Source organism: Macrotis lagotis, chromosome 5 (assembly GCF_037893015.1).
Source record: "Macrotis lagotis isolate mMagLag1 chromosome 5, bilby.v1.9.chrom.fasta, whole genome shotgun sequence".
In the NCBI taxonomy this organism is placed as follows: domain Eukaryota; kingdom Metazoa; phylum Chordata; class Mammalia; order Peramelemorphia; family Peramelidae; genus Macrotis; species Macrotis lagotis.
The window spans coordinates 236,554,707-236,581,915 of record NC_133662.1 but is presented as its reverse complement, the minus strand read 5'-3'; the positions used below and the strand labels follow the sequence as shown (position 1 = coordinate 236,581,915).

The 27,209-nt window shown below is 34.8% G+C and overlaps 1 protein-coding gene across 12 annotated transcripts; it reads left to right on the top strand.

Annotated features, from left to right (window-relative positions):
• Positions 1–1,568: 1,568 nt before the first annotated feature.
• Positions 1,569–26,978, top strand: ZNF207 (zinc finger protein 207). Of its 12 annotated transcripts, none has more exons than XR_012468756.1 (14): positions 1,570–1,779; positions 3,090–3,216; positions 5,750–5,888; positions 6,940–7,110; positions 7,259–7,334; positions 7,827–7,874; positions 8,973–9,043; positions 10,150–10,307; positions 12,484–12,576; positions 13,583–13,825; positions 14,474–14,636; positions 14,788–15,272; positions 18,244–18,298; positions 22,348–24,917. XR_012468756.1 is itself a non-coding variant. In XM_074188958.1 (13 exons), the coding sequence occupies exons 1-12, from the start codon at positions 1,739–1,741 to the stop codon at positions 14,946–14,948; spliced, it is 1,491 nt and encodes a 496-aa protein (XP_074045059.1). In that variant the 5' UTR covers positions 1,569–1,738; the 3' UTR covers positions 14,949–14,971; positions 15,193–26,978. The 12 variants fall into 12 exon arrangements, 7 of the variants coding, with proteins under 7 accessions (XP_074045059.1, XP_074045061.1, XP_074045060.1 ...); XR_012468755.1 differs by having other exon boundaries at positions 22,345–24,917; XM_074188958.1 differs by having other exon boundaries at positions 1,569–1,779; positions 14,788–14,971; positions 15,193–26,978.
• Positions 26,979–27,209: the final 231 nt, after the last annotated feature.

The following is a 27,209-nucleotide window of genomic DNA, read 5'->3' as shown; positions in this document are numbered from 1 at the left end:
AGAGAACTTAATTGATGCCAGAGAAAATTAGTTTTTAGAAAGAATATTCACTAAGACATTACAGTTAGAGCAGTGGATACAAAATATGGGGGTACATTCTCCCATAAGTACATAAAGTCCAAGGGAGAGTGGGCTCCAGCCTAGAGCCCAGGAGCAGACAAAGGACTGGATAGTTCTTCAAAGTTCTCCTTCATGGCAGCCCCAGGAAGATGCCCACAGGTTGGATGAGTGCTATTTTGTGGGTCTCCTTGTGGAGTTGTGACGGCATCTTTCCTCACTCCCCTCTTTGATTGTCCTTGGCTGCTGTGGAGACGCCTCCACTAGGCTTCATGGACTTTCTGAAGGGACGTCATTTCATTCCTCCATGACTGGAAGCATTAACTCACCTCCCTTTCCTCACCTGACAAAGGAATTCAAGTGAGAATAGAGAGGGACATGGGTGCAAGATGCTGCTGATTGAATCTAGGAATATTAACAAAGCCTTCATTTATATAGTTCTTAGTATGCCCCAGACAGAGCTGGGAGGGATGGACTAGCATTATTATGCCCACTTTATGGATGAGCAAATTGGGAGTGTTTTTCCAAGGGACACATGGCTACTAAGTCTCTGGGGTGAAAGTGAGGCTTTCCTGACTTAATGTATTTACCTTGTTTTCTTCTGCACCTAGCTCATTTGGTTTTTTAATAGGGGATGGTGCTCATGGGAAATCACAGTGGAGGAGGGTCTGGTCTTGAGAAACTGGGTATAATTTTGAGACAGAGAGAGACACACAGAGAGAAAAGAGAGAGAGAGAGAGAGAGACAGAGATTCAGAGATGGAGAGAAGAGAGACTCAGAGGCAGAGACTCAGAGAGAGAAGAGAGAGAAGAGACTGAGCCAGACTCAAAACAGAGACTCAGAGAAAGGGAGATTCAGAGATAGAGAGACACAGAGAGAAGAGAGAGACACACAGAGACTCAGAGATAGAGAATCAGAGAGAGAAGAGATAGAGAAAAGAGACTGAGACAGACTCAAAACAGAGACTCAGAGAAAGAGACACTCAGAGAGAAGAGAGAGAGACACACACAGAGATTCAGAGACGGAGAGAAGAGAGACTCAGAGGCAGAGACTCAGAGAGAGAAGAGACTGAGCCAGACTCAAAACAGAGACTCAGAGAGAGATTCAGAGACACAGAGAGAGAACAGAGATAGAGACACAGAGACTCAGAGACAGAGATTTAGAGATAGAGAGCCAGAGAGACTCAGGGATATTCAGAGAAAGAGAGATTCAGAGACAGAGAGACACAAATAGAGAGGAGACTAAGAACTATAGAGCTTTTGTGTGTGAGTCTGGGCGCTGTGTGCCCGCGCGCGCGCACAACGAGGGACAGAGTTCCCCAGTTACTAGTGTGTTGACAACACGTCTGGGAGGGGGGAGGGGCTCTGGTGACTGCGCACGCGCTCGGGGACAAGATGGCGCCCCGGCTTCGCCGCTCTCTCACCTCCTCTACCCAGGCCGAGGGGGCGGGGCCGGCCGAGGGGGCGTGTCACGTGACCGCGCCGCTCCTCCGCGCCGCCCGTGGCCGCGGCGCCTGACGGGAAGCGGAGGGGCGAGGGAGCGAGGCGGTCGGCCATTTTGTGTCTTTCCTGCGGGACGCGGCGGCGCTGGTGTTGGACGGCGCGGCGGCCGGTGCCCGTTCGGATCCCCTCTGCTGCCTCTCCTCCCCTCTCTCGCCCTCTGTCCCTCGAGCGCGGCAGCCATGGGCCGGAAGAAGAAGAAGCAGCTGAAGCCCTGGTGCTGGTATCCTTGGTCGGTCGGCGGGCGAGGCCCCGCGGGGGCGGCCGTTGGGGGCGGCGGGGCGGGGGGAGGGGAGGCCCGGCCGCGGCCGAGGCGCGGAGCCGGGCCCAGAGCGGGGCTGCGCGGGGGAGGGGAGGCCCAGGCCCGGCCCCCCCCGCGGCTTTGTGTGCCCGAGGGGGGAGGGTTGGGCGCCCCTCCCCCTCCCCGGCCCGGCCCAGAGGTCGCTCGGGAGAAGCGCCGTCCCCGGGGCCCGGCCCGGCCCGGAGCCTGGCGCCCACCCGCGCCACCTCCCCCGGGAGGCCGCTGCGCAGTGGGGCGGAGAGGGCAGGGAGCCCCGGCCCTGGGTGCGGGTAGCGCTTCCCTCACCCCTGGGGGCCGCGAGTCCTCATGCCTAAGACTATTGGATGACGAAAGGCATCTCTTTTTGCTTTGGATCCTTTGAAAATGTGCTTTAATTTTTGTCAGGGACGGAAAGGGCTTTTCAGAGACATTTTCTTTGGGGCATTTTTACAGCATCCTTTTGGGAATGAGGCTTTTTTAGGTTGTTGAATTCATTTGTCTCCCAGGTTCCGGGAATAGAAGAAAGAAAGAATAAAATAGCGACATGGGTTAAGAGTTGGTCATCTAACAAAACTGACTGAGCTTGCGTCCCCCCCCCCCCCCCCCGACCACCAATGAAGCATTTTCTAGTTTCTACCGACTTGGAAATGCTGAATGGGTTTGTGAATCCAGAATTCATTAAATACTACATTCTAGCACAAAAAAAGATAAATTGAAGGCCTACCTTGTGTTGAATTTTGATGATCGTTTCTTTTCTCTCCCTTGGAATATATTCTGTAGAAGAACTTTTAAATATGTTAAAAATACAACAAACGTTTTCTGACCGTTGAATTCCATTACTTTATTTTAACGAGATGCGATTAAGAGACATGGCAAAAAGTTAGCTGCATCTTTGAAAATAAACGAATTTGGTAATTAAAATAGCATTGAATCACAGGCCAGATTTTTTTTGAGATCTTGGACAATTAACTTCATGAATTGAATTTTCTCTTACTGTAAAATATGGCATTAGAACAGACCTGATTAAGAGGGTGCCTTGTAGTAGTACATAATCCTATTTAAGGTGGTGGTGGGAAAGAAACCATGGGATTGAGTCTGGAATTATGTATAAGGAATATATAGTAAGTAAATCTGTTTTTAAAAAATTCAATTTCAAAGTGATAAAATGTATGTAAAGTTGGACACTTGTTTTCCCCTTTGTAAATAAAATTAACGCTAGGGTTCCCCACTGTGTTCCTTAACAGTATGTTCAGGTATTGTAACAGGGATTTTGATGATGAGAAGATCCTTATACAGCATCAAAAAGCAAAGCACTTTAAATGTCACATATGTCATAAAAAACTATATACGGGGCCTGGTTTAGCTATTCATTGTATGCAGGTAAGGTGATTCTTATATTTCATTTTTTTAATCTGTAAAAGTATTGTCCACATTTATTGTATTTTCCTTTATTCTGGGAAAGGACTTGGATGAATTTGTTTTGCAAATTTGTTAACCATGGTGAACTTTAATGCTAACACAATAAAGCAAACTTGTTTGACAGTATTTGGTTTTTAGTCATGTTTAAAATTTTCATTTAAGTAAGTAGTTCAGGTTGTGTTTCTCACAGGGTCTTAAAATATCTTAATATTTTTTTTCCCTTAAAATATTTTATGGATGATAACACAAACCAGCATTATCTGCTGAGTAGGAATCTGATAATGCTTTGAATTTTGCAAACAGTAATATCTAATTCTATTCACCTTAGTATAGTGCTTAATTCATTCCATTTAAATAAACTTTATATGTCATAACTTTTAAAGGATAATGTTTGCAACATTTTATGATACTCTTAGAGAATAAAAGAATTCATTTTGGTCTGTTCTTGGGTATTTCTGGTCTTTCTACTTTTAAGTGAGTAACTATTTTTGAAGAGACTCTTAAAATGTGTCTTTTTAATAAATCCTTTAGTGTCTGATTGAACAAAATTTCCTGTTTGGCTGAATTCACAGAGGGAACCAATTTTAGTGGACTGTGTAGGAGGAAAAGCAAAACGAGATAATTGTTCTCAAGTTTAGCAATAGTGTAGTTTTGATGAAGGAACAGCTAGGTGGAACAGTGTATATAGAGTGCTAGGCCTGGAGTAAGGAAGATCTGAATGTAACTCTCAATTTTAAGTACTTACTATGTGACCCTGGGTAAGTTACATTTGTAAAATGAGTTGACAGAAATGAGAAACTACTCCATGGCACTCTTTGCTATGAAAACCCCAAATAGGGTCTTGATCGAATGACAGAAATCTAGAACAGATTTTCACAAATGGTTTTCAAAAATTTTTTTCTGTATGTTCTTATTAGTAACCTAGTGAGCTAAGTGTGATAGGCAGAACCTGTTTTGAAGAATCATAAGCTCTTGTAATACTTTGAGTTTCACAGTTTCCTTTTCCTTTTCCTCTCCTCTTGATGGTGAGTAATCTGATACAGGTTATACATATTATAAATATGTTAAACTTATTTCCATATTAGTCATGTTGTAAAAGAACAGTCACAACAAAAGAAAAAGGGAAAAAATTAAACAAAAACTTGAAAAAATTGAAAATAGTATGTTTCTGCATTCAGGCTCCATAGTTCTTTTCTCTGAATGTGGATCGTATTTTTCCATTACCAGTCCTTTAGAATTGTCTTTTATCTTTGTATGACTGAGAAGAGGTAAGGTCTAACAGACCTTACAGTGGTTCATCACACAGTGTTATTAATATGTACATTGTTTTTCTGGTTCTGCTCACTTTATTCAGCATCAGTTCATGTAAGTCTTCCCAGGCATTTCTGAAGAATTGAATTTTAGTGATAGGCATCATTAAATCTTTAGAAAAGTTAAAGTTTTTGTCTTAAGTACATTTATGAACTGCTGAGTGTTCTGAAGAAGTACATTGGTAGGAAAAGGGGAACCATAAGTCTTCTCCCTCTTGAGTTAATCTATCATTGAAGTATGTCATGACTTTTTTGTTGGTGAATGGTGATTTTTATTGTTTTAATGGTGAACCCCTGTATCTAGTAAACTTCATAGTTAATACAAACAGGCACAGTGGTTTCCTGAAAAGGCCATGCGACTAAAAGATTCCGGTTATGAGTATCCTTAAGTCACAACCATTTAGGACCATTTTCCTTGTTGTTTTTCTTTTAGGTTTTTGCAAGGCAAACGGGGTTAAGTGGCTTGCTCAAAGCCACACAGTTAGGTAATTATTAAGTGTCTGACCAGATTTGAACCCAGGTACTTCTGACTCCAGGGTCTGTGCTTTTATCCACTATGCCACCTAGCCGCCCCCCCGTATCTAGAGACTTAGGCTCTTAAACTTAAAAAAAAATTTTTTTCTTGATTCCCAGAGATGTCTTCATGTTAGTCAGTATTTGTTAATTTTAAGATTTTTTTTTTTCTTCATCAACTAATGAAATAGAAAGCAAAAATGTTGGTCTATTGCACTGAAGAAATGCATTGGTCATATTTTATGCTGTTGAACATTGTCAGTCTTTCTGGACCAGAACAGACTCACTCAGCTCCCCCCCCAAAAAAAAAATTCCTATGCAAGCCTATTATGTTTTTAATTTCTTGGAGCATACTAAAGCTTCTCTTCTCAGACACCTTGAAGCAGTCTCTAGAAGCAGTTTATCTTTGAGATATCTTTGAGACTTTGAAAAGTTGCATAAATTAAACTTGCTATTTCATACTTGACCCTTCCTTTCCCCTCAGTTTTTAGTAAGTAATGATACTTTCCAAAATGCTCTCTATGGATCATGGAATGTCCATCATTTGACAGGCTGGTTTGTTTTGATATTTTTTGCAAAGCAATAGGGTTAAGGTCACACAGCTAAGTAATTATTAAGTGTCAGAGGCCAAATTTGTAGTTTTAATTGAAATGGCAAATTTGTCGTGATAGGTGCATAAAGAAACAATAGATGCTGTCCCAAATGCCATACCTGGAAGAACGGACATTGAATTGGAAATCTATGGTATGGAAGGCATTCCAGAAAAAGATATGGATGAACGGAGAAGACTCCTGGAACAAAAAACTCAAGGTGAATTCAAAGTTTATCCTTTGCTTTATCAAAATACATTAGGAAGTAACTCCCCATTTTCCCTTGGCTTAGAAAATACCTGGGGCATGTAGAAGTAAACGTTTATTATTTTATTATGGTTACTAAGAAACAAATTCGTTTACATTGGGAGATAATTGGGGGGGTGGATTAAGGAGAGGTGGATAGAATTTTGTTTTGGACATTGGGAATGTAAAATATTTATAGTAACTCTTTAGATGAGCTGGTCAGCTTCCTTCCCAGATTAGTTTGCCTTCAGAAAATTGCATAATACTTTCTTTAATGACACCCACCCCCAAGCTGATGCTTAAAACAATGGCCCATCTTAACATCAGTGTTTTGATGATGCTATGTGGCTGTTAATTAGGGAATAATATAGTCTCCAAAGAATCACAATTATTAAATACCCATTAGACAGTGTGAAGGCTTATGGTGGTATAGGGGCTATTATTAGTATTATTGCTAACCCATAATTGCACAGGATATAAAAGCATATAAAAGATAGCAGAAATGACTATGCATATTGTGGTTGTTCAGTGATGGATATTTTAGATAGCTATCAATCCTCAGTTCTAGAGGGAAGAACTGAAATCTCTATCAGTGGAGTTAGTATTGTCCACATCATCATAGATTACACCAACAGTGAGGTCACAATTCATTCAAAGTAATGTTATATAAATTTTGATATCATGATACTTTAAAACTAGATCATTATAGTGACAGCATGCTTTGTCAGGTCCTACTGATCAGAAAAGTCTCTGAGGACAGGTTTTACTATGTCTTTGTTTCTTATATGGGGATGAATCTTACTTTGGACACTTCATCACTGGATCATTCAACTGGAAATGAATTATTTTGACTTCAGTCTATGAAGGCCATCTGAGTGAGGGGTTAGGAGTTGTTATTTGAAAGATTGCAACTGAAATGTTTGAAGTTTAAAGATCTGAACTGAGATGGGAAAAAATCCTCAAATGTAATAAATGACATAATCCTAAGCTTTTCTTGCATTGTTGTAAAACTGAAATTTCATTAGCAGAGAGTCAAAAAAAGAAGCAGCAAGATGATTCTGATGAATATGATGATGATGAATCTACAGCTTCAACTTCATTTCAGCCCCAACCTGTTCAACCCCAACAAGGTTACATCCCCCCAATGGCACAGCCAGGATTGCCACCTGTGCCAGGAGCACCAGGAATGCCTCCAGGTAATAAGCAAATTACCAGTAAACCCATGAGGTTGTATGTTAGGAACCAGATGTTTTTAATTTGAAGTGATTCTTTGGTTTAATTTCATGTATGTACATATTTTCTAGGTTATACTTAACTCATTTCTTTTGAAAATTAAATTTGCAGGTATACCTCCATTAATGCCAGGTGTTCCACCTCTGATGCCAGGAATGCCTCCAGTTATGCCAGGGATGCCTCCTGGGTAAGCAAAATCATAACTTATAACTTCCTTAGTTGGTTTTTGCCTAAATTTGCTGGTCCTTTTTAACCTGATTGTTTCATTGTGAATTAAGAGTTGTTTTACTTGTTCACTTGTTCAGTATCGGGGTTTTATAATTTGTGAACATGTGAAGCTAAGGAACTAAGAAGACTTATAAATTAAATGCTGCAAATGATTTTAGAAATTATTTACCTGTAGATAGTTTCAGTTTGCTTTCATCTCTTAGTTGTCATTACTGTAATTAACATAGTTTATTATGGTTCCACAATTTCTAAGTTTATAACTATCCATGACACAGGTGAACCAAAAGCAAACTTTGTAATTTATTTGCTTGATGAAGCATCAAAAGTTTAAATAAGTATGAGGTACCTGGGATTTTTACGTAATCTTGTTGGCTATGACAGGTAGACGATACACTCCCACTGTATTTTGAAAATCACAGTTAGATTTTGATTTTGTCATACATTTTCACAGATTGCATCATCAGAGAAAATACACCCAGTCATTTTGCGGTGAAAACATGTAAGCATCTCATTCATAATGTAATTCAGGAGGTACATTCATGATGTCATTTTTTTTTGTGTATAATGATATTTATTCAGTTGACTTCAACAGTTTGTAACTTTCTCACCAAGCTTGAAAATCCCCAAGTTCTCAATGACAGCAGGTATCTAAATAGCTGGAGAAAGAAATGGTTTGCTTAGACTCCTAAATTAAACATAGGTTTTTAAAAGCTTTAACCTGTACAAAGTTCTATGAATAGAGATTGCCATTAACTAGCCAAATTACACATTTTAATGTATGTGTTTAGGTACGGAACTTAATATGTACTTTAAATTCTTTATGTTTCAAAGTCCACAAAATGCTGAGTTTAAGGAATTGACAAATTGAAGGTTCTTTATTTCATTAATTAGTTTGGAAAAGTTTTTTGAGAAAGTAGGAAATTGAGAAATACTAGAATGTATATTTAGGAGTTAAATGATGAATCTTTTTTTAGATTATAGATAAAAGATCTTGTTTGGGTGATTTTAATTGAGTGGCTAGTTGTAATTCCGTAAAATGAAGAAAACAAATTCTTTCTATCATCTATCTATCTATCTATCTATCTATCTATCTATCTATCTATCTATCTATCTTAAAACAGGCAGACAGTAGTCTTTAATCCATTACATTTATGGCTTTTTTTTATAGTAAGCAAAAGTATATTTTGTTATCAGTATATGATACCATATTTTATATGGTAGCATATTTAATTTTAAACAAATTTAATTTTTTATGGTAGCATTTAATTTTAAACAAATTTAGATAGTAAATTTTGTGGAGTTTTGTTAAGGAAAAATGCAGACAAGAAGATTCACTTTGCTCCTTTTTCTGGTAAAGTTTACTGTGTTTTGTTTTTATATTTTTTGTTTTAGTTTAAGAATTTTTTAGTCTTTGAGAGTTGTTGAAGGATGTGTTGGTTTTGTTTTTTTGTTGAGTGCTTTGAACTTGATTGGATTTAATTCATGAAGGCTTTTGAAGTCTTTAATCCATGATTACTTCAACTCTTAGTCAAGATGTCTTCTGTGGTTTATTCTAGTATTTAAGATATGTTTGTTCTAAAATTTGTTTTTCCAATAGAATGATGCCGATGGGTGGAATGATGCCACCTGGACCAGGAATACCACCTCTGATGCCTGGTATGCCACCAGGTAGGAAATGTGGAGTGCTTTCTTATATTATGGGACTTTGAGGCCTCCCCTCCCCCCCATTTGAATAACTAGATTTTCCTAAATTTGACCAATGAGATATAGGTACAGCATATATTATTTTTCCTGAGGTTTGAAATGGGAAATTAAACCTAATACCTTATCTGACAGTGTCCACTATCTCCTGTAATTGACACCTAAGATGATAGTAAAATGCTTTTGAGCATCTGGACTTGTTGCCAAACCTAGACAGGATCATCATGTAAGGCCTTTTGCTCATAGGTCAGACCTTTCTGCTATCTCTTGGCTTTTTAGATAGAACTCTCACTAAGTTGGCTAAAAAATTGATGAGCAGTCAGCTAGGCACTGTGAGAAATAACAGCATCTTCATAATGATAATTCTGAGTCATTATGAAAGGAACATGATAGTCTATTGTTTTATGCTGTTGTAGTTTATTTACATTTATTCTAAAATTTGCTTTCTAATAGAATGATACCAATGGATGGAATGATGCCATTTGGACCAGGAATACCATCTTTGATGCGGTTAAATATATGTTAAGTCAGGGAAGTGTAAATACATTTTAGAAAGATTTTAATTAAATAAGTAAGGTTTAAGTGTAGAGTTTTGGCATGAGTTCCTTTTTAGTGACTGGTATAAAGCAAGCTTATATTTTAAATGACTTGATTGTATAAATATGGACATTTTCATACACGAATAATCTAATTTTTTGCACATTTTGTCTTCTACTTTAGAAAGTTTCCTAATACTTTACAAACTAATGCAAGTATCAAGTCTAGCATTTAGTAAATTCAACTCTGGGCATAAGTTCCACATGTACCTTTTAGTTGCACTACTTGCATATTTTATGTATAGAATGCTACTGTCATACTCTTAGACATGTAGATGTAGGGAAGGGGCAGGGATTAAAGATTATTCCAAAGGGCCAGCTGCCACATTTATGAATTGGTTGAATTTGTGTCAACTTCAAAATTTTTGGTTTAGAAAATTAAATTTTTTTATATATTAGCCTCAGTGTTTTTTTTAAAATAATTTTTTTAAATAATGAGGTGTTTAACAGACTGACCAAACTTCAACTCATTTATAGGTATGCCTCCACCTGTTCCTCGTCCTGGGATGCCTCCTATGACTCAAGCACAGGCTGTCACAGCACCTGGTATTCTTAATAGACCACCTGCACCAGCCCCAGCTGTTCCTACCCCCCAGCCTCCAGTTACTAAGCCACTTTTCCCTAGTGCAGGACAGGTAAGGCTTTATTTGATTAAATTTTGGATATTTGCTTTTAATTTTTAAATTTTTTTAAATTTTAATTTAAATTTTACAATTTTCCCATGCATATTACTGAGGTCAATTTTTCCTTTGGAGCCTCTTAAATAAGACTGTATTTTTAAAAGAATGTTACATAGTTAGTGACAAGGATCACATGTAGGTGAAGATAATTTGATTCCTCTATTTAGAGTCAGAAAGTGTCAGAAACTTTATTTGACTTTTTCATATATCAATACTGTGGATGTAGTTTCACCCTTTCTTGACTTGACTTTAGCTGGAGTTGAAAGTTAATTTCTTTGTGTGGATATGAGAGAGATCCAGACTTCTTTCAGGTGAGCTGAAAGTGGGATGAGATCAGGATGAGGGATGATTATTTCTGACTGCTCATTAAATGACTATGGGACACTCCATGTGAATATGGAAACATTTTGCAATGTTTTGGGTTTTTCCTTCAAACTTTTGATAGCAATAACTCCTTGCATCTTGACTTAGGAAATCACAAATGAACACTTGTATTTTATTACATATTTATTTTCTTAAGCATTTCCCAATTACACTTTAGTTTGGTCTACATTTGGGAGTTTTTAGGGTTTGCTTTTGATACTTCTGATCTAATTCATCTTATATTCCTAAGACACTTGACTAAGAAAGTTAATCCTTTTTTCCAAGTTAAAATTTTAAGTGCCTGTTATGTTCTGAGGCACTGTACTAGTTTTATGGCTAAAGACAAGGACAAGTGTACTTTAGCTAGATAATAGATTTTTAGTGAATCTTTTCAGACTTGATAAATAATATTAAAACTTCATTTTAAAAAGCATGAAATACTTAGAAAAATGTTTCTTTTTAATTGATAACATTTTTGGGTTGCCTTTTTAATTATTGTTATAACTTCAACTTTCTAGTTAATGTTTTTTTTTGATACATGGAAAGGTGTTTGCATTCATCTGTTATAGAATGACAGCATGAAGTTTATTTACCATATTTTCTCACGTATAAGACATAAGTTCATTTTGGGACTAGAAATTTGAAAAAAAGTTACATAAAGTTAGTGAACTTGAAGTTTTATTCTTCATAAAATTAATACAATTCCTCATCACTGTCAACTCCCTTCGATTAAATGATCTTCATCTATGTTTGGTCACTGTCTTAGAAGAGGCTCTGACTGTTATCCTGCCTATGCTCTGGTCTGTGGTTGACCACAAGCACTCCCTGGGCAAGTCTGGTGTGTGGATGCATGCTTTAATCCATTCCCTTACATGAACCTGAAGCACCATTTGTGTCATCCTTTGAAATCAGTCACTCCTTTTTATCAGCAATTCTTCTTGCATCATGCTGAACCATCTTTGTGGACAGAGGAATTGCCCTTTGCTCTTCAGTCTACTTCTTCAATTCATTCTTCTAACTCTGGCTATTGGACTTTAATTGCCTCTCATGGCCTTCTTCTACAATGGTGATTTTAGTAGGACTTCTCCCCTTGGATTGTTTTCTCAGTAGGCGGAGGAGACCAAAGTGACACTCAGCAGCATGTATTCATTCTCATTTGCAAACTGGATCCCTTTGAACTTGAATTCAGCACTGTACAGAAATATTTACTGAGCCTTTCTGGGCAAAATGTAACCTAACATACCAGTAACAAATTGAAACCGTTGGCGCAAAGACAACAAGCATGGAAAAAAGCAGAAAATGAAAGTAAAAAAATCTACAACCACTGTATAAGAACCTCCTAGTTTTTAGACCCCAAATGGATAGGTCTTATACATGGGGAAATATGGTACTTCAGATTTCAAAGTAATTATCTGTGATAATTCATTTATAGTGCACATTAATAGTGCACATAGAGTATATATATATATACAAAGGGAACCCTTTCTTTAAAAGGAAAAAAATGTAACTAGGTTTAAGTAAACTGTCTTATGTGGGTATTCCCCCCCCTTTTTTTTTAAAGGCTTGTGACCACTGTCATTAGATTGTGTTTGTAAATGAACATGTCCTGCCTGCCTTTTGAATAACTATCAAATTGGATTATATTTTGCAGGGAAGATAATTTCTCATTTACAAAAATACAATCTTGGGGTTAAAAGTCTACCACATGGCTTATTTTTCACCCATTTGTTTGGAGACTTTTCACTGTTTCCTTTCTTTTGTGCTACAGATGGGGACACCTGTTACAAGCTCAAGTACAGCTTCATCCAATTCAGAAAATCTGTCTGCATCTTCTAAAGCTCTGTTTCCTAGCACAGCACAAGTACGCAGGAAGTTGCAGTTTAAAAAACAAAGGCTTTATAACTTAACCCTTTGGACCCTTTTAAACTTTTGTATTCATATGTCCAACTAAAACAATTTTTTATCAATGATTATAGTGTCATGGATGCTAATTTAAAAACTCAACTGAAAAATTACATCCTAAATTTCTATGGTTCTAAAGGGTTAAAAAGCATGTAAGCATTAAATGCTTCTTAGTGGCCAATGGTTAGCTTGATGCATGATTAAGCTCTTTTGATTTATGCTGTTTAATCTAATGCATCACATTTAATGTGCAGGAATTCAGTATTCTGAATTCCATACTAAAGTTGAAATATTTGGCTTTGTTTTCTCAGTTTGGGTGATTCCCCCCCCCCCCCAATTTCAGACAGACTACTCAAATTCTGATGTCATTTTAAAAGATACATGAATTATTCTTAGTCTTTCTATTGCCTACTTTTAAAACAAATTTAATGAGAGCATTTTAGTATTTGTAATAGGTTGCTTTCAAAGGACAGATGAATTAGTCATTACTGATACTGTGTTTAATAATAGTGGGATTTGCTCAAATGTGACATTCTTAGCAGTTTCTAACTTTTTGATCTGCAATGTAGATTAATAATTGCTAAAACAACTAATTTAGAATGTAGAAAATAGCAAATCACAGTATTCCAGTATATGACATTATACTATATTATCAGGAATAACTGGATAACTTTGTGTAAACTCTTAAATTTTTGAATGAGATGGAAGAAATTGAAGTTATACATGCTGTCTCATTAATTTGAATTGATTTATGTTTTGATGGTTGCTTTTGTCAAGTAGCTTTTGAAGGATACTGGGTTTTGCGTTACCTTTATGTTGTGTTCTTGAGTTGCTTTGATATATAATTTAAGGCTGAAGCGCTTTATTGTGGGCTAGTTTATTTGATGTGTGCTTTAAAGTTACTACCTAAATGACATTATTTTAGTGCTTTTTGAGTTTTGCTTACTGAAGATTGTAATTCACAGGCTCAGGCAGCTGTTCAAGGACCTGTTGGTACAGATTTCAAGCCTTTAAATAGTACCCCTGCAACAACCACAGAACCCCCCAAGCCTACATTCCCTGCTTATACTCAGTCTACTGCTTCAACCACTAGTACAACAAATAGCACTGCAGCCAAACCAGCTGCTTCTATTACAAGTAAGCCAGCTACACTTACGACAACCAGTGCAACCAGTAAGTTGATCCATCCCGATGAGGATATATCACTGGTAAGTGGTTTTCAGTTTTCACTAATAAATGACTACAAAAGTAAAAATTATCAACATTTTATCATTTAGTGAGTGTGGTCATATAAAGGCATGTATTCTGGTGTTAAAAGATTTTGATATTCATAACTTACTTGGTTCATGAAAGAAATATTAAAAGGGCTTAGCTCCATTATTTCCCATTTGATTATTAGAATGGTTTTGAAATTAAAGTATGTCCATGTGCACCTTATTACTTTCTCCTTTTTAATCCTATTTTAGTTATTTTAGTTACATAAATCTTGGAAAAGGTGTCAAGTCAGCATCAGCTGGTCACCAAAACAAATATTTAAAACATAGTTGACACTTTTTCATCTTAACATGTTTTTACAAGGCCATGTTCTACATGGTCAGTTATTTAAAGATAGTTTGACAATAAGTTAATAATACTTTGTTTACTTTTGCATGTTCTAGCAGTTATATGTTGAAAATTACTAGACTTTTATTTTGGATGGCCACTGACAGATCTCACCCAGAAAGTTGGAAAATTATGCTCATAGTTTGTGGGTGTTTTATTTTGATTATTTTAACTACTGTATCCAAAGTTTCTTAGTATTGATTAAGTTCTTTGTATTGAGCTTTTAAAAGTATTTTGCTTATTTCCTTTATTAGGAAGAGAGAAGGGCGCAGTTACCTAAATATCAGCGTAATCTTCCACGACCAGGACAAGCCCCTATGGGTAATCCACCTGTTGGACCAATTGGAGGTATGATGCCACCGCAGCCAGGAATCCCTCCACAACAGCCAGGAATGAGGCCCCCATTGCCTCCACATGGTATTTTTTTCATCTTTTTAAAAACCTTTTACTACTATTTAATGAATTCTAGACACAGAAAATAAATTTTCTAGATTTTAAAGTAATTAATATTGCAAAATGTTTTTAAGGGCTTATTTACCTATGTTATATCTTTGGATGTGTTTTATAGGTCAGTATGGTGGTCATCATCAAGGCATGCCAGGTTACCTTCCTGGTGCCATGCCTCCATATGGGCAGGGACCTCCAATGGTACCCCCTTACCAAGGTGGGCCGCCTCGACCTCCGATGGGAATGAGACCTCCTGTAATGTCGCAAGGTGGCCGTTACTGATGTTACTTCACCCAATCTAATAGGTTTGGAGATTAAACCTTTTCTCATCTTGTGCTGTTTATATAGCCAAGCTTTTCGTCAATTAAGGCTTCATTGTGACTTTAACAAACATTATCTTCCCACATACCAGGAACTATTGGACATTTTGTTTTACACGGGAAAGATTTATTTGGAATAATAAAACAGGAACTTTTCCTGATGTTGCAATTTATACTGTATGGCTTCTTTTTCATGTTTCATCTAGGTTTTTAGAAGTGAAGTATAGTAAATATGGTTCGTTAAATTGTGAAGGCGCTGGAATTACATGAACATACCATCTTAAAGGCAAGTTCTGTAACCTTATGTTGCTATTTGTAAAGTTATGCCTTCGCAGCATTTCATATGCTGTTGGACTTTAAGTCCCCAACATAGCTTGGTGAGGGCTGTAACTGTTTCCAAGTACCTGTACATTGGAAGTCTGAACGTGTAACAATATTTAATGTACTTAGAATTCCTCATGTTGCAGGGTTTAAAACAACAACCAACTGACCCAGTTAAAGGTCGTGTGACTTTTCTGTACTGTTAAACTTAATTGTAATAAAATGAAAGAAAAATTGATGCCTTTTTATTCATGACCAGCTGTGGACCACTGCCTGAAAGGTTTGTACAGATGCATGCCACAGTAGATGTCCACATATAATAAAAAATGCATAATTACTGGTGAAGTTTTGATATACTCTCCAATTTTGTGTTTGAATTGTAGGTCACTAGCTGCATGGTAAAAATTATTCCTGAGCAGTTGGCATAAAGTTGTACTTTTAACTCATTTACTGTTTCATTAGACATAATGCAGGGTATGACTACACCATTACATGAGTATAAACACTTTCTAGGACTTTGTTCCCTTGGTTTCAGTACATTACAGGTGACTTTAGAAATATATGAATTTTACTTCACACTTTAGAAATATATGAATTTTACTCCACACCTTCCCTACTGCTGCTGATGCTGATTACATAGACTCTAGTGCCAGACACATGTAATTTTAGGATTATTTAATATTCTAGTCATGGACCTCAAAAGCTTTACAGGTGCAAGCTTCTGGAAGTTAAACCTCATACTATAAATGTGTTTTCTATATTTAGCTGAAAGCATTGAAAACTCATACTTCATGCTATACTAATTTTTAAGATTTGTGTTCTAAGATGAAAAAATTTATAGTTTGATAGCCTTATTAGTTGGTTATATAATTTTACTAATTGTAATGCTGAGCATCTTTGTGTTAATTTTAAACTTATGAGGGCTTGTGAAGAAGTTTATAAACATTTGTTTTATACTCTTAATCTATATCAGTCTTTTAAGGTTTCACAGATGAAGCTAGTGATTATTGTAGTCAACTGGCTGGTAATTATGTATATTATCCATTTGTGACTAAAAACTTGGCTTTAACAACTGACTTACGCTTTTCATTTGTAGAAATAAGAAATTTTTGTTTAATGTGTCTTAATTATCTAGTGTTATTTTTTTTAAATTTTAATAGTTACAGATAAGATTTTTTCCTTAGAAAATTCAATATATATATATATATATATATATATATATATACATATAAAATTATGGAAGGTTTAGCTGTAATGTCATGATAAACCTTTTCCATGTAGTATTAAAATTTATTTTGAAAACTTGAATTACTTCACTGCTTATAAATTTTCATTTGAGGGTGAAAGGAGAAATGGGATTTAATACTCTAAAATATTTTCATTCTTTATGAAATATAATTTAAATTGATATTTTGTTATAATAAAAATGACTTGAATTTGTTAACATGGCACAAGTTTTAGTCCTAAAAATGCACAAAGCTTGTCCATATGGGGAATTAATTATTAAATGTGGATCAATTTCAAATTTTAAGTATTTTGCAACTTTTTTGTTTCAAGGAAGCCCATATATGAATTAAATGGTGAAAATAACTTATCTGAAAGATACTCAGCATTATAAACTTTTTTCAAAGTAAAAGTTGTCAAACATTTTGAACCAATACCTTTTTACTACTATTGCTTTTTTGGGGGAAGAAATTCCTCTGGTGTGTTATAGACATATCCAGGATCCCCGCTAGTCTTGGTTTATAACTTACCTGACAATGATAGGAGAGCTCCCCCACCCTTAGCAGGATCTTACTTTATCCTAAAATTCCCTGAGAAGCTTGTAATTGTATTTAAAAAATGATTAAAATATATTTGGCATCAATAGACAGGAAAAAGATTTCTAAAACTGTTAATTTAAGTGCATTTAGTTGAGACTTGTTGCAAAGGTAGATGGTAGATTGTAAAGATTTAAATTTGTGATCTCTTTAATTGACTTGGGCTTACCTTGTGTGAAGTGAATTTCCATTTTTATATATGAATTATACAGGAGGCAACAATTCTTTAATGCCTTTTGAAATCTCTTGTTTAAAAACTAATTTTATCAAAATGGTAGCATTTCTCTACTGTGTGCTTAAAAAGTTAATTCAGAAAGGCCTTAGCACCTGAATATCAATCACATCTTGATTAAATATCACTTGTTAGGTATAACTGGTATATATGGGGTTGGTATAAAATATACCTCTAGTGGCTTTGAAACATTCATTAAAATATCATTAAACTTCTGGAATATACTTTTTCTTGTGCCTAACTGCTTCTGTGGTCCATGGTGGTATGTATTATTTAAATTGGAACAATAGAGATGATCTTGTCACTTTAAAAAATAACTGGTAAAATTGTAGCAAAAATCCTTTGAACTGGACTTAACTGGGCAAGGCAATATAACATCCATAATTAAGAAAGTATTAAGACTGATTTACTCTGGTTTGTGTTTGCCAGTTTCTCATTTTTTCTTCAAAACTAGCTCTTTAAATTTGTCTGGCACTAGTTGTTCTGTTTGAACTATTAGTTGTATGGTGAAACACAACCAACTAACTGAGGGTCTAGAGACTGATGGGATTTTCATTTTACTCAGCATTTCTAGCTTAGTGACATAGCATAATAAATGCTACAAGGTATGGGGAAAATAATAGTAGGTGTATTAAATGTTCCAGTGATCAAGCTGCAAATTAAATATTTATCTCAGCATTTCCTTTCTTTGCTAATTTAAAAAATGTTTGGGGGGACCCCCCAACAAACAAAATGTGGGCTTAGTATAAATTTATAAGAGTTAGCAAAAAAGCTGATTTTTCTTTTGCTTGCTTGATCATTGGGATTTTGTTCATTTTTTATGCATGTCTTTAAATTTAATTGGGTCATGTTTTTCTAAAATTGAAATTTTCTTCTTCCTATAGCCCTGCCATAGGACAGGCTGAGGCTGAGTCTCAGTGTTGCCCTGTTCAGTCTGAGGCAAGTGGGATTTATTTTATTCCTTATGGGGGCTTTCACAGCTTTATGGCTGTTGGATATTTATGTCCCCAAACTTGCAGCAAGTTTGGTGAAGGCCCCTAAATTTAATTAAATTTAGGATTTTTATAATCTTTTGACAGAGAAGGCTCTATATTAATATTCATGTTTGACTGTGGTGTTATTAGATTAAATGAGTTAGGAATTTTAGTTCTATAGAAACATAATTCTGAAATTTTATGTTTTGTCTGGTATCTTGACTGCCTCTAATAGTTTTTATCGTTTAGAGGCACACATAATTTGTTCAATTATGCTATATTTTTATTTGTATTTATCATATTTGTGACCCATGAAAATTTTGCCTAGTTTAACTGAAGCGTTATATTTAACCTTCTAATAGATTCATGTTTGATTAACATATTGAGTATTAAAAATTACATTTAAAATGAAACTTTCGTTATCTATAAATTTATATTAAAGTCACCACATTAGAGCAAATGTTAATGTAGAGCCCCTACATTAATGCGGAGGTGGGGAAGAGAATAGAAATTTGATTTTATAAAGGCTACTAAAAGAAAGGAATGAAACTTTTGAACATAACATAATCAGTTTGAAAGATTACTGGCTAATGTTTTTAATCAGCCAAAAAAATTGGGAAAATGTGGTATATTTTAAAGTTAGTAATGAGCTTTAAAATTGCACTATTTGAGATAATTTTGAGGTTTCTTTTTTAGGCTAATTTAAGAGTCCCAATCCCTTCTTAACTATTACTTGGTGTGAGACAAAGGGAGACACAAGCTTAAATCTAGATTAAAGTACTTCATTTAGGGTGTGTTTTGGCCCACCATTCTGCCTCTTGGAAAGCTTTTTTTTTTAATAACAAAGTTAAAAGCAGTTTTAAGCATTTAAATGTTGGGTTTTATTTCTTTAGTATTTATAAGCCTGAAATTAAAATATTAACCAGTTACCAAATCGCCAATTTGTTTTTAAGGTTTTATAAAGATGATTTTTTCACTCTAGATTTTAGTGAATGGTAGAAAAATTTATCTAAAATATCTAACTTTTTCTTTAACAACAAAATTTATTGTTTCTAATAACTTCATTATTGCTGTTTGAATAGTCATAATTGACAAATCTGAAAAGATTATCCTACTTCTTACAGGAAGAGACAGATATTTGGCTTTTTTCATAGAATTAGCCATTATTTTATTTTCTCAATACTAATCTCTAAAAATTGCTTATTCTAATAATTATTAATGTAATGCCAGAATTTTAGATGAGCCTGAAACCAGCCGAGAACTCTTATCCATTTTAGGAACCCTTCTTGTATGATGGATTTTAATTACTCATTTATCTTAAAGGGTGGTATTTTGTAAGGGAGTCCTTAAAGTTTATTTTTTAAAAAAAATATAGTTAATAAATTAAAACGTTACTTTATAATTTGTGCTTTAGTAAATAAGTAGGATTTTAGAAATTAAACTCATCTAATGGTTCAGATATCTGCAGCCTCCATTGGTAAAATTAAATAAATGTTATGTTTTAAGTTCTCAAAGAATTTTTTGTTTAATAAAATGAACAATGGATGTCTTTATCATAATGCTTATTATATAGTCAGAGGTAGGTATAGGAACTCTCTTACACATTAATCATATTTCTTCTCTTTGTACAATAATTAACCATTATATTTTTAAGTGGGTATCCTCCTTTGATCTAGCCATGGGTCATCCAATTCTGAGTGCTCTGGATTTGATTTTCTTTTCCTATAATTTTTCAAGTTAACAGTTTTGGTTAAGAGGAGACATGAGATTTTAAGCTTTAAAATTTTCTCTCTGAAACAATTGTTAATGAATTACTTGGCAGAAATTTGTAAATAAATATTGTTAATTGCATTTCTGGCAATTAACTCATGATTCAAATATTCCTCCCTTTGCTTAATTAGAATCATTTACTTATTGTGGTTTTCATAGTATAGCAGTCACCTGATTATGCCTTATATAATATATAAAGTGTCCCATTTAAAAATCTAAAGCTTTTAGGCTTTTTATAACTTTTTAGTACAGTGCCTTGCACATTGTTGGTGCTTATAATTTTGTGGTTAATGCTGAATTACTAAAATATTTTTCCACGACACCTCCCCACTCCACTCCCCCATTATGAATCCTATTCAGATGAACGTGTGAAGAATGGGGAAATAAAACTTGTTTGACTACTCTGACATTTCAGATCATCTTCATATCATAGTATTTAAGAATTGGTAGATTTTTCCTGTTCTTGTGAGCCTAGCATTGGTTGAAAATGAAGAGTGAGTGGCATGTGAAAGAGTGCTGCACTATAGAAGGGTACTTTGGAATGTTGCTGTATTTTTAACAGGAGCAAAATACATTTGTAAATAAGATTTGTTCATTGCCCCAAGGAAGAATTGTCCCTTCCCCACCTCTCTTCCTTCATGTTGTGCCCATTTTTTTTTTTTTTTTTTTTTTTTTTTGCAAGGCAATGGGGTAAGTGGCTTACTCCAGGACTGGTGCTCTATCCACTGCACCACTTAGCCCCCCCCAATATTCTAAAAATTTGTTTAAAAAGTCGACCTAGCTTGTTTTTAAAATGTCATATATTGTTTAAAAAAAAAGCAAAAGACCTGAATGTAGATCGAAAGAGGATACTCTACCTAGTTTGAGGCTATAGTGGTGGGCATTGACCAATGCTTATTCAAGAATAACAATTGAGTTGAAGATTTTATTGAGCAAGGTATGATAGGTAGTAGAAAGACAAGTTTTTTGAAACTTGGAATTTAAATAACCACATATGTAATTAAATTACTCAGAATAATTGCAAGGGAGATGCATGTAAGTAAAACCTACCTCAGTTGATTACTTATCACTTTCATTGAAAGCAACTTTTTTTTACTTATTCTAAATTACAATTTATGAATTATGGGTTCAATAATAAGGTATGTGAAATATTTGACAATACAATTTTGTCATGAGTAAATTGGCAAATCATTTTGGCATTTGTTCTGGTCCTCTAGTATCACTTTCTATGTTAGGGCTTTCACCTCTAAGGTGATTATTTAGACTAGGTTCCCCCAAGTTTGCTTTTTATAGTTGAACTTTAAATTTATGGAAGGGTTTTGGGAATCTAGCACTGAATCCTTTGCCTTCCAAATTGGACAGTAATCTTGTTTATCCCAACAAATCTTTGGTATTCTTATTGTTCTGGAAGGATCCTGTGTCATGATTTTTTAAAAACACATTGTTTAGGGGCAAAGATTTCTGCATCCTTTTTTAAAGGATTTAATTTTAAATGGTGGTAGTCCATATTGGCCTGATATTAGCAAGACGGTTTCATATAGGAAAAAGTTCTTATTCATACTTCGTATTTGGTTTTGTCCTCCAAATTAATGAAATAATTTTGGATCATATTCAAAAAATGTTATTCATGCTAACAAATTTTTCTCAATATTTGCCTCATACACAGTTCATCACTTTATTAAAGGGAATAGTATCAATGTAAAGACATTGAGAAAGTAGCAGCAAGATCATCACCCACAGTCATCACAGACTAAAACTACTTAAAGTGGGCAGGGGTAAAAAGAGTATGGGGGGAAAAAGCTTTGTTTCTTTTTAGTAAGAAAGGTCTCTGAGAAATTATAGCAAATTTTAAAAATTGAGATGAATAGAAATCTTGAGTTCTGTCATTCCAAGTTTTGACAGTTTAGAAGAAATCATTTGTCTTGTGGTATAGAATTTTAATTTAGAAGGTTATCTCTATCTTCAGATTATTCTCCTTTAGAAGTAATTGCTTTATAATTTCCCTAAGTTAAAATAAATGTCAGGAATATGCAAATTATATCATTGGTCACGAGGAATCATTGTTTCATCATTCAGATCAGATCACACTAAACTTAATAGCCCGTGTAAAGTAATTTTGTGGCATTTAAAGAAATAACTAATGTTTAAAATAGCAGGCTCTGAGGAAATTTAATGCACATTGACTTTATAAGTATGAATTGAACTCCTCAGTTTAATACAATTTGTGTTTTTGTTAACTAGCAGCAGAATTTCAGCATTTGCTACTTACTGGTAGAGAAGAAAAATCCCACAGCACTGCCAGTACAGGTTAGTTTAATCTGTAAGTACCTGATGTTCCTATTTGAAATATTGTTTTCAAACATATCCATATAACCACACAAGGAAATAAAAACCTAGTTAAAAGAAAAAAATGACTACATCTAATATTGACTACTTTGGACATGTAAAAACATACGCTTGGGGGCAGAAGCAGTTTTAGACCTGCTGATTTTAGGTCAAATTATAATGATGCTCCCTAATGATCTGGCTTTTTGTGGTTGACCCAAAATAGATGTGCTCCCCAAGAAAGGAAAAGGCAGTAATAGTTTTATTTGGCTAAGGCTCAAGTACCGAAATCTTGGATTCATCTGTTTGAGCCTCTCCAGTCTTTCTTGCATTCTCCCTTTAAGATACACTTTCACAGTGTGACTTGAAGTCTTGGAAAAAATGTTAACTTTACAGTTTAGGAGCACCAAATGGTGTATAAGCTAGAAAATGTTAAAATAGTGTACATTTTGACTATAGATGTTGTGCTTTTGCTACAAACAAGCATTAACTTTTTACTTATTTTACATAAAATATACCTCAATTTTATGTTACTGTTCCAGCTTTAGGTACTTTTTTACCTTTGTACTAAGAACAGCATAAAACCTCATTCATTATATCTAAGTTAATGCAAAAATCCATCAGGAAATTCAGGCAGATGCTGCAAGTATAAGTTGTGGGTGGGAAATAATATATGTATATATTTTAACATTCAGGTTTTTTATTCTTCCAAGGGCTTGAAATGATGCTAACCATGTTCAGTTTTTTCCTAATTCTTGATTCTTAAGGAAGTGTGTGTGTGTGTGACTTATTCTGGGAATTGGGAGTGGTTTGATAAAATGAATCTTGAAACAACTTAGATAAAAGCTATATAAATGTGATGTTAAATATTTGGGGAATTACAAAGCATTTATTTTTCAGAGGCTTAAATTCCCTTCCTCCCCATCTGCAATCTTGAGCTTTGATTATAATGTCTTCCTTTCACATTCATTACTGTAGGAGATTTTGTGGGGGAGGTTGGGAGGGGAGTGAAAAGATTCATATAACTTCATCCCTGGAAGCTACATGTTCTGAACTTTTAAACTTAAGATTTTCCCCCTATAGAATTGGGGGAAACATTTTAAAGTAGATACTTAGCTGGTCTAGTGCTCCTGCTAAATTGGAGTTATAACTATTTGAAAACAGTTGCCTTTCATGATTTCATAGACAAAGTCCTGTTTGGTTAAAAAAAAAATCTAGGGTTATCTGCTGGTAATGTGTTTTTTTTTTTAATGAGATCACTTACTGTTGTTTCTTATACGAAATTACCTGAGGGCAAAGGTTCCCTGCCTTTCACAGTTTAAACTGTATTTAAGAAATGGAGTAGATACAGTGGAGATTTGGTTTTCCTTAAAACTATCTCTATACAAGCTGTCTTCCTGGTGAGTACCATTTTACGCTTTTATATCAAGTTTTAAACTTTTTAAAAAATGAAGTAACTTACGTCACCACCTGCTTATAGTTTTAATCAGAATTCCTACATGGATTTCTAAGATTTACCTTAAACCAGGAGCATTAAGAAGGTGATGTTGCATGGCTTAATATTTTTCCCCACTATTTTGAAAGTGTTAGGTTAAGAAGAAATCCAAAATATTTCATCTTGGAAAAAAGTATTTTCTACACAAAGGCTTTAGAATATTGAGTCAATTAAGCAATAACTACAGTTATTTGGTGATTGGATCCTATCACTTTGTTCAGGTAATAGAGGAGAAATAAACAATTTGTTGGCTATTTAAGTGAATGTTCAGAAATTATAAAAGCATTTAAATTTAGATAGGATTAAGTGACTTAAATAGTTTACTTATTTTTGGAGTTCTCTTAGGCATGAACATTTTCACATTGTTTTCTTTGTAGAACTTAATTCTGCACAAGTATATATTTTAGTTAAGGTAATTTTGCTGGTGTAACTAGCTTCTTAAATATATGGATGTAAATGTGCTACCTTCTGCTCCTTGTTTCTACTCAATGTAGAAAAATTGATCTTTTTTTTTTAAGCTTACAGCCTGGTTATTGCCAGCATTTGCTAAAAGGTGCTTTCCTCTAATGAATTCCCTGCTGTGATTTTTATGAACCCTTAACAGAAATGACACTTTGGAGTTTTTGGTACCCAGAAATGGTTGTTGTATAAAAAACAACCCAACCTCAGAAAATAAGTATTTTCTTAATATGTTGGAATTTATTGTCTCCTGGAACTGGCACTAAATGAGCAAAGCCTGACTCTTTGGGTGGTGTCTGTAAGATTTTCAGTGAAATAAAACTTGAAAGCACTGTGTCCTTTCCTAGATAAGTATTAAAGAAAGTACAAATGTGGTAAGTATGTGTCTTTTATATGCATGTAATGGTTGCCATGGCCAGCAACCAAATTACATAAATAAGCAAAAATTTAGAATTCTTAATTTGGGACTCAGATCTTTGTATGATGTATCTAACATTTACAGAAGCGTGTACAATGATTAAATGAGGTGGATTTACTTCTTTTGTCTGTGTTGCTTTTTTGGGCGCAAAACAAAACATTGTTGTAAATATTTTTTAACTTATTTTTGGGGTTGTAATCAGTTTAACGATGCAAATAATTTCAAGAGAAGAACTAATTACTGTTCCCCATTTGAAGTTAATGTATTAAAAGCATTCTTGGTTAAAAGTATAAATGTATAAATGGCATTCTTTGCAGTATTTCTGATGATCACTGAAGATGGAAAAGGATTGACAGCATTTTGGATAACAAGTCAAAAAAGAAAAGATTTGGGCCAGCTTATTGAATAAATAAAATTTAGTAAGGATAACTAAAAAATTTAATTTTTGTTAAAAAATAAAGCAAGTTCAAGTGGATAAGGTCTTCTGTGGCTAGACATGGGGTTGGGGTAGGTTGGTGCTATGGAAGGAATACCAATTTTGCTGGCTTTGACTCTATTTTGCCACCTATTTTTAAACCTTTGTGACTTTGGCCAAGGAGTATTTCTCATAGTTCAAATGGTGATGTGAGGTGTAGGGTTGAATGAAAGGATCTCAAAATGTTTCTTCTTAAAAATTAAGTGCAATCAGGTTGTTGAAAATGGTGCTCAAGATTAATGTCATGTAGTTGAAGAATTGGACTTTTTGTCTAGAGATTACTTGGGTAATATTGCTAGCTATGTTCTGATAATTGAGCTATCCCTTGAAGAGATTTATACCTGATATATTATTTGAACTAGGAAAAATGTTAAAAGTTTTGGAGTGGAAATTTTTGGCACTGTTAAATATAGTGATCCAATGTTAGAGGCATCTGTGCCTCCATCCTTCATCCTTCAAGTCTCAAAGCAGCCTGAATGATGACTTGGTTGTCAGTGTTGTAGATGAGATTTTTGTTAAGGTATTATTTGATTGATGTGTTTGTTTTTTGTTTATAAATTTTTCTGCCTTTCCTCAGTATAGAAAGAACAGAGACTAAAATTTGGAGATTATTGTTAAACATTTTCTTATTTACGGCCAGGAGTGAAGTAGATTAGTACATTAGATTAGTGGTCTAATGATTTTTATGTAAGGATTTGGGTATGGGATTTTTTAAAGTTCATTTAGTGTCTTCTCCTTCAGGAGATTTTACAATAAATTTTATTTAGAATTTGATTTTTTTTTTTTACTTAGAAAAATGTAGTAAAAAATATCTCTAGTATCATGAGCACTAAATAATCTCTGAACTTTTTGATTCAAACATCTACTTATCTTTCCACATTAATTACATTAGAGATTTAGCTGTGAAATGGAATAGATGTTTCTACACTATACTATTTAAGACTTTCTTTTCAGATTGATACTCATTAGGTATTGATACTCATTAGGTAGTCAAATTGTTTTGCTCTGTTTATATTATGGGCAATAGTAACTTGTAAGCAAATTGTATTAGTATGAGTCAAACATTAAAAGGCTATTTGTGTTCATAGCCTAAGGAAAATCCTAAGTACCTACAGTTCTTTTAATAGGGCTATTAAAAAATGCCATGCTGGAGTTAAATAAACACTAAGATAATTCCTCCATAACACCCCTAAAACTGCTTGCTACAGTTAGAAGTGTCATGTGTCTTGACCAGGGTCACAATGCTACTATATGGAGACAGGTTTTTAAGGTCTTATGATTCAAAGACTGATCTTTATTAATTCATTATACTATATTATCGTAGATGTTGCTAAGATGATGAACTTTGGGGTTAACACAAGACGATACATAATGGAAAAAGCAATTTTGGAGTAAAGCATTTTGCTTAATAATAGAGACTTGAGGATAGGGTTTGAATAACAGGGTTATTAAATATGTTTAAAAGGCAAGTGAGAGGGCAGCTAGGTGATGCAGTAGATAGAGCACCAGTTCTAGATTCAGGAGTACTTTAGTTCAATTCCCCAGCCTCAGACATTTAATAATTACCTAGCTCTGTGGCCTTGGGCAAGCTCCTTAACCCCATTGCCTTGGGGGAAAAAAAATTTAAAATAAAAAGGGCAAATGAGGTAGGGATTAGAAGATTCAGTAATGCATTTACAGTGCTTAGTACTTGGTGCTGGGGGGCTCGGCTTTTGACTAGAGAATAAAGCAAGCTCCTCTCCTCAAACTGCTTCAAAATGGACTAGATCAGTAGTACTCAAGAGTTATATTAAAGCATTTCTTTTAATACAAAAAAAATCCAGCTTGTTGACATGTCATAATATAAAATAGCAATATTGGCTGTTATTGTTACTAGTATCAAGAACAGTTAAAGGGATACCTGGTGAGTTTTAACTTCTCAATTAGGAAACATG

What these genes read in the sequence shown, in the direction of transcription:
- ZNF207 (XM_074188958.1), top strand. Translation starts at nt 1,739, where the DNA reads ATGGGCCGGAAGAAGAAGAAGCAGCTGAAGCCCTGGTGCTG. An exon ending in GATGCCTGGTATGCCACCAG is followed by an intron (nt 9,044 to 10,149) that starts GTAGGAAATGTG and finishes ACTCATTTATAG; the next exon opens with GTATGCCTCCACCTGTTCCT. An exon ending in GCCCCCATTGCCTCCACATG is followed by an intron (nt 14,637 to 14,787) that starts GTATTTTTTTCA and finishes TGTGTTTTATAG; the next exon opens with GTCAGTATGGTGGTCATCAT.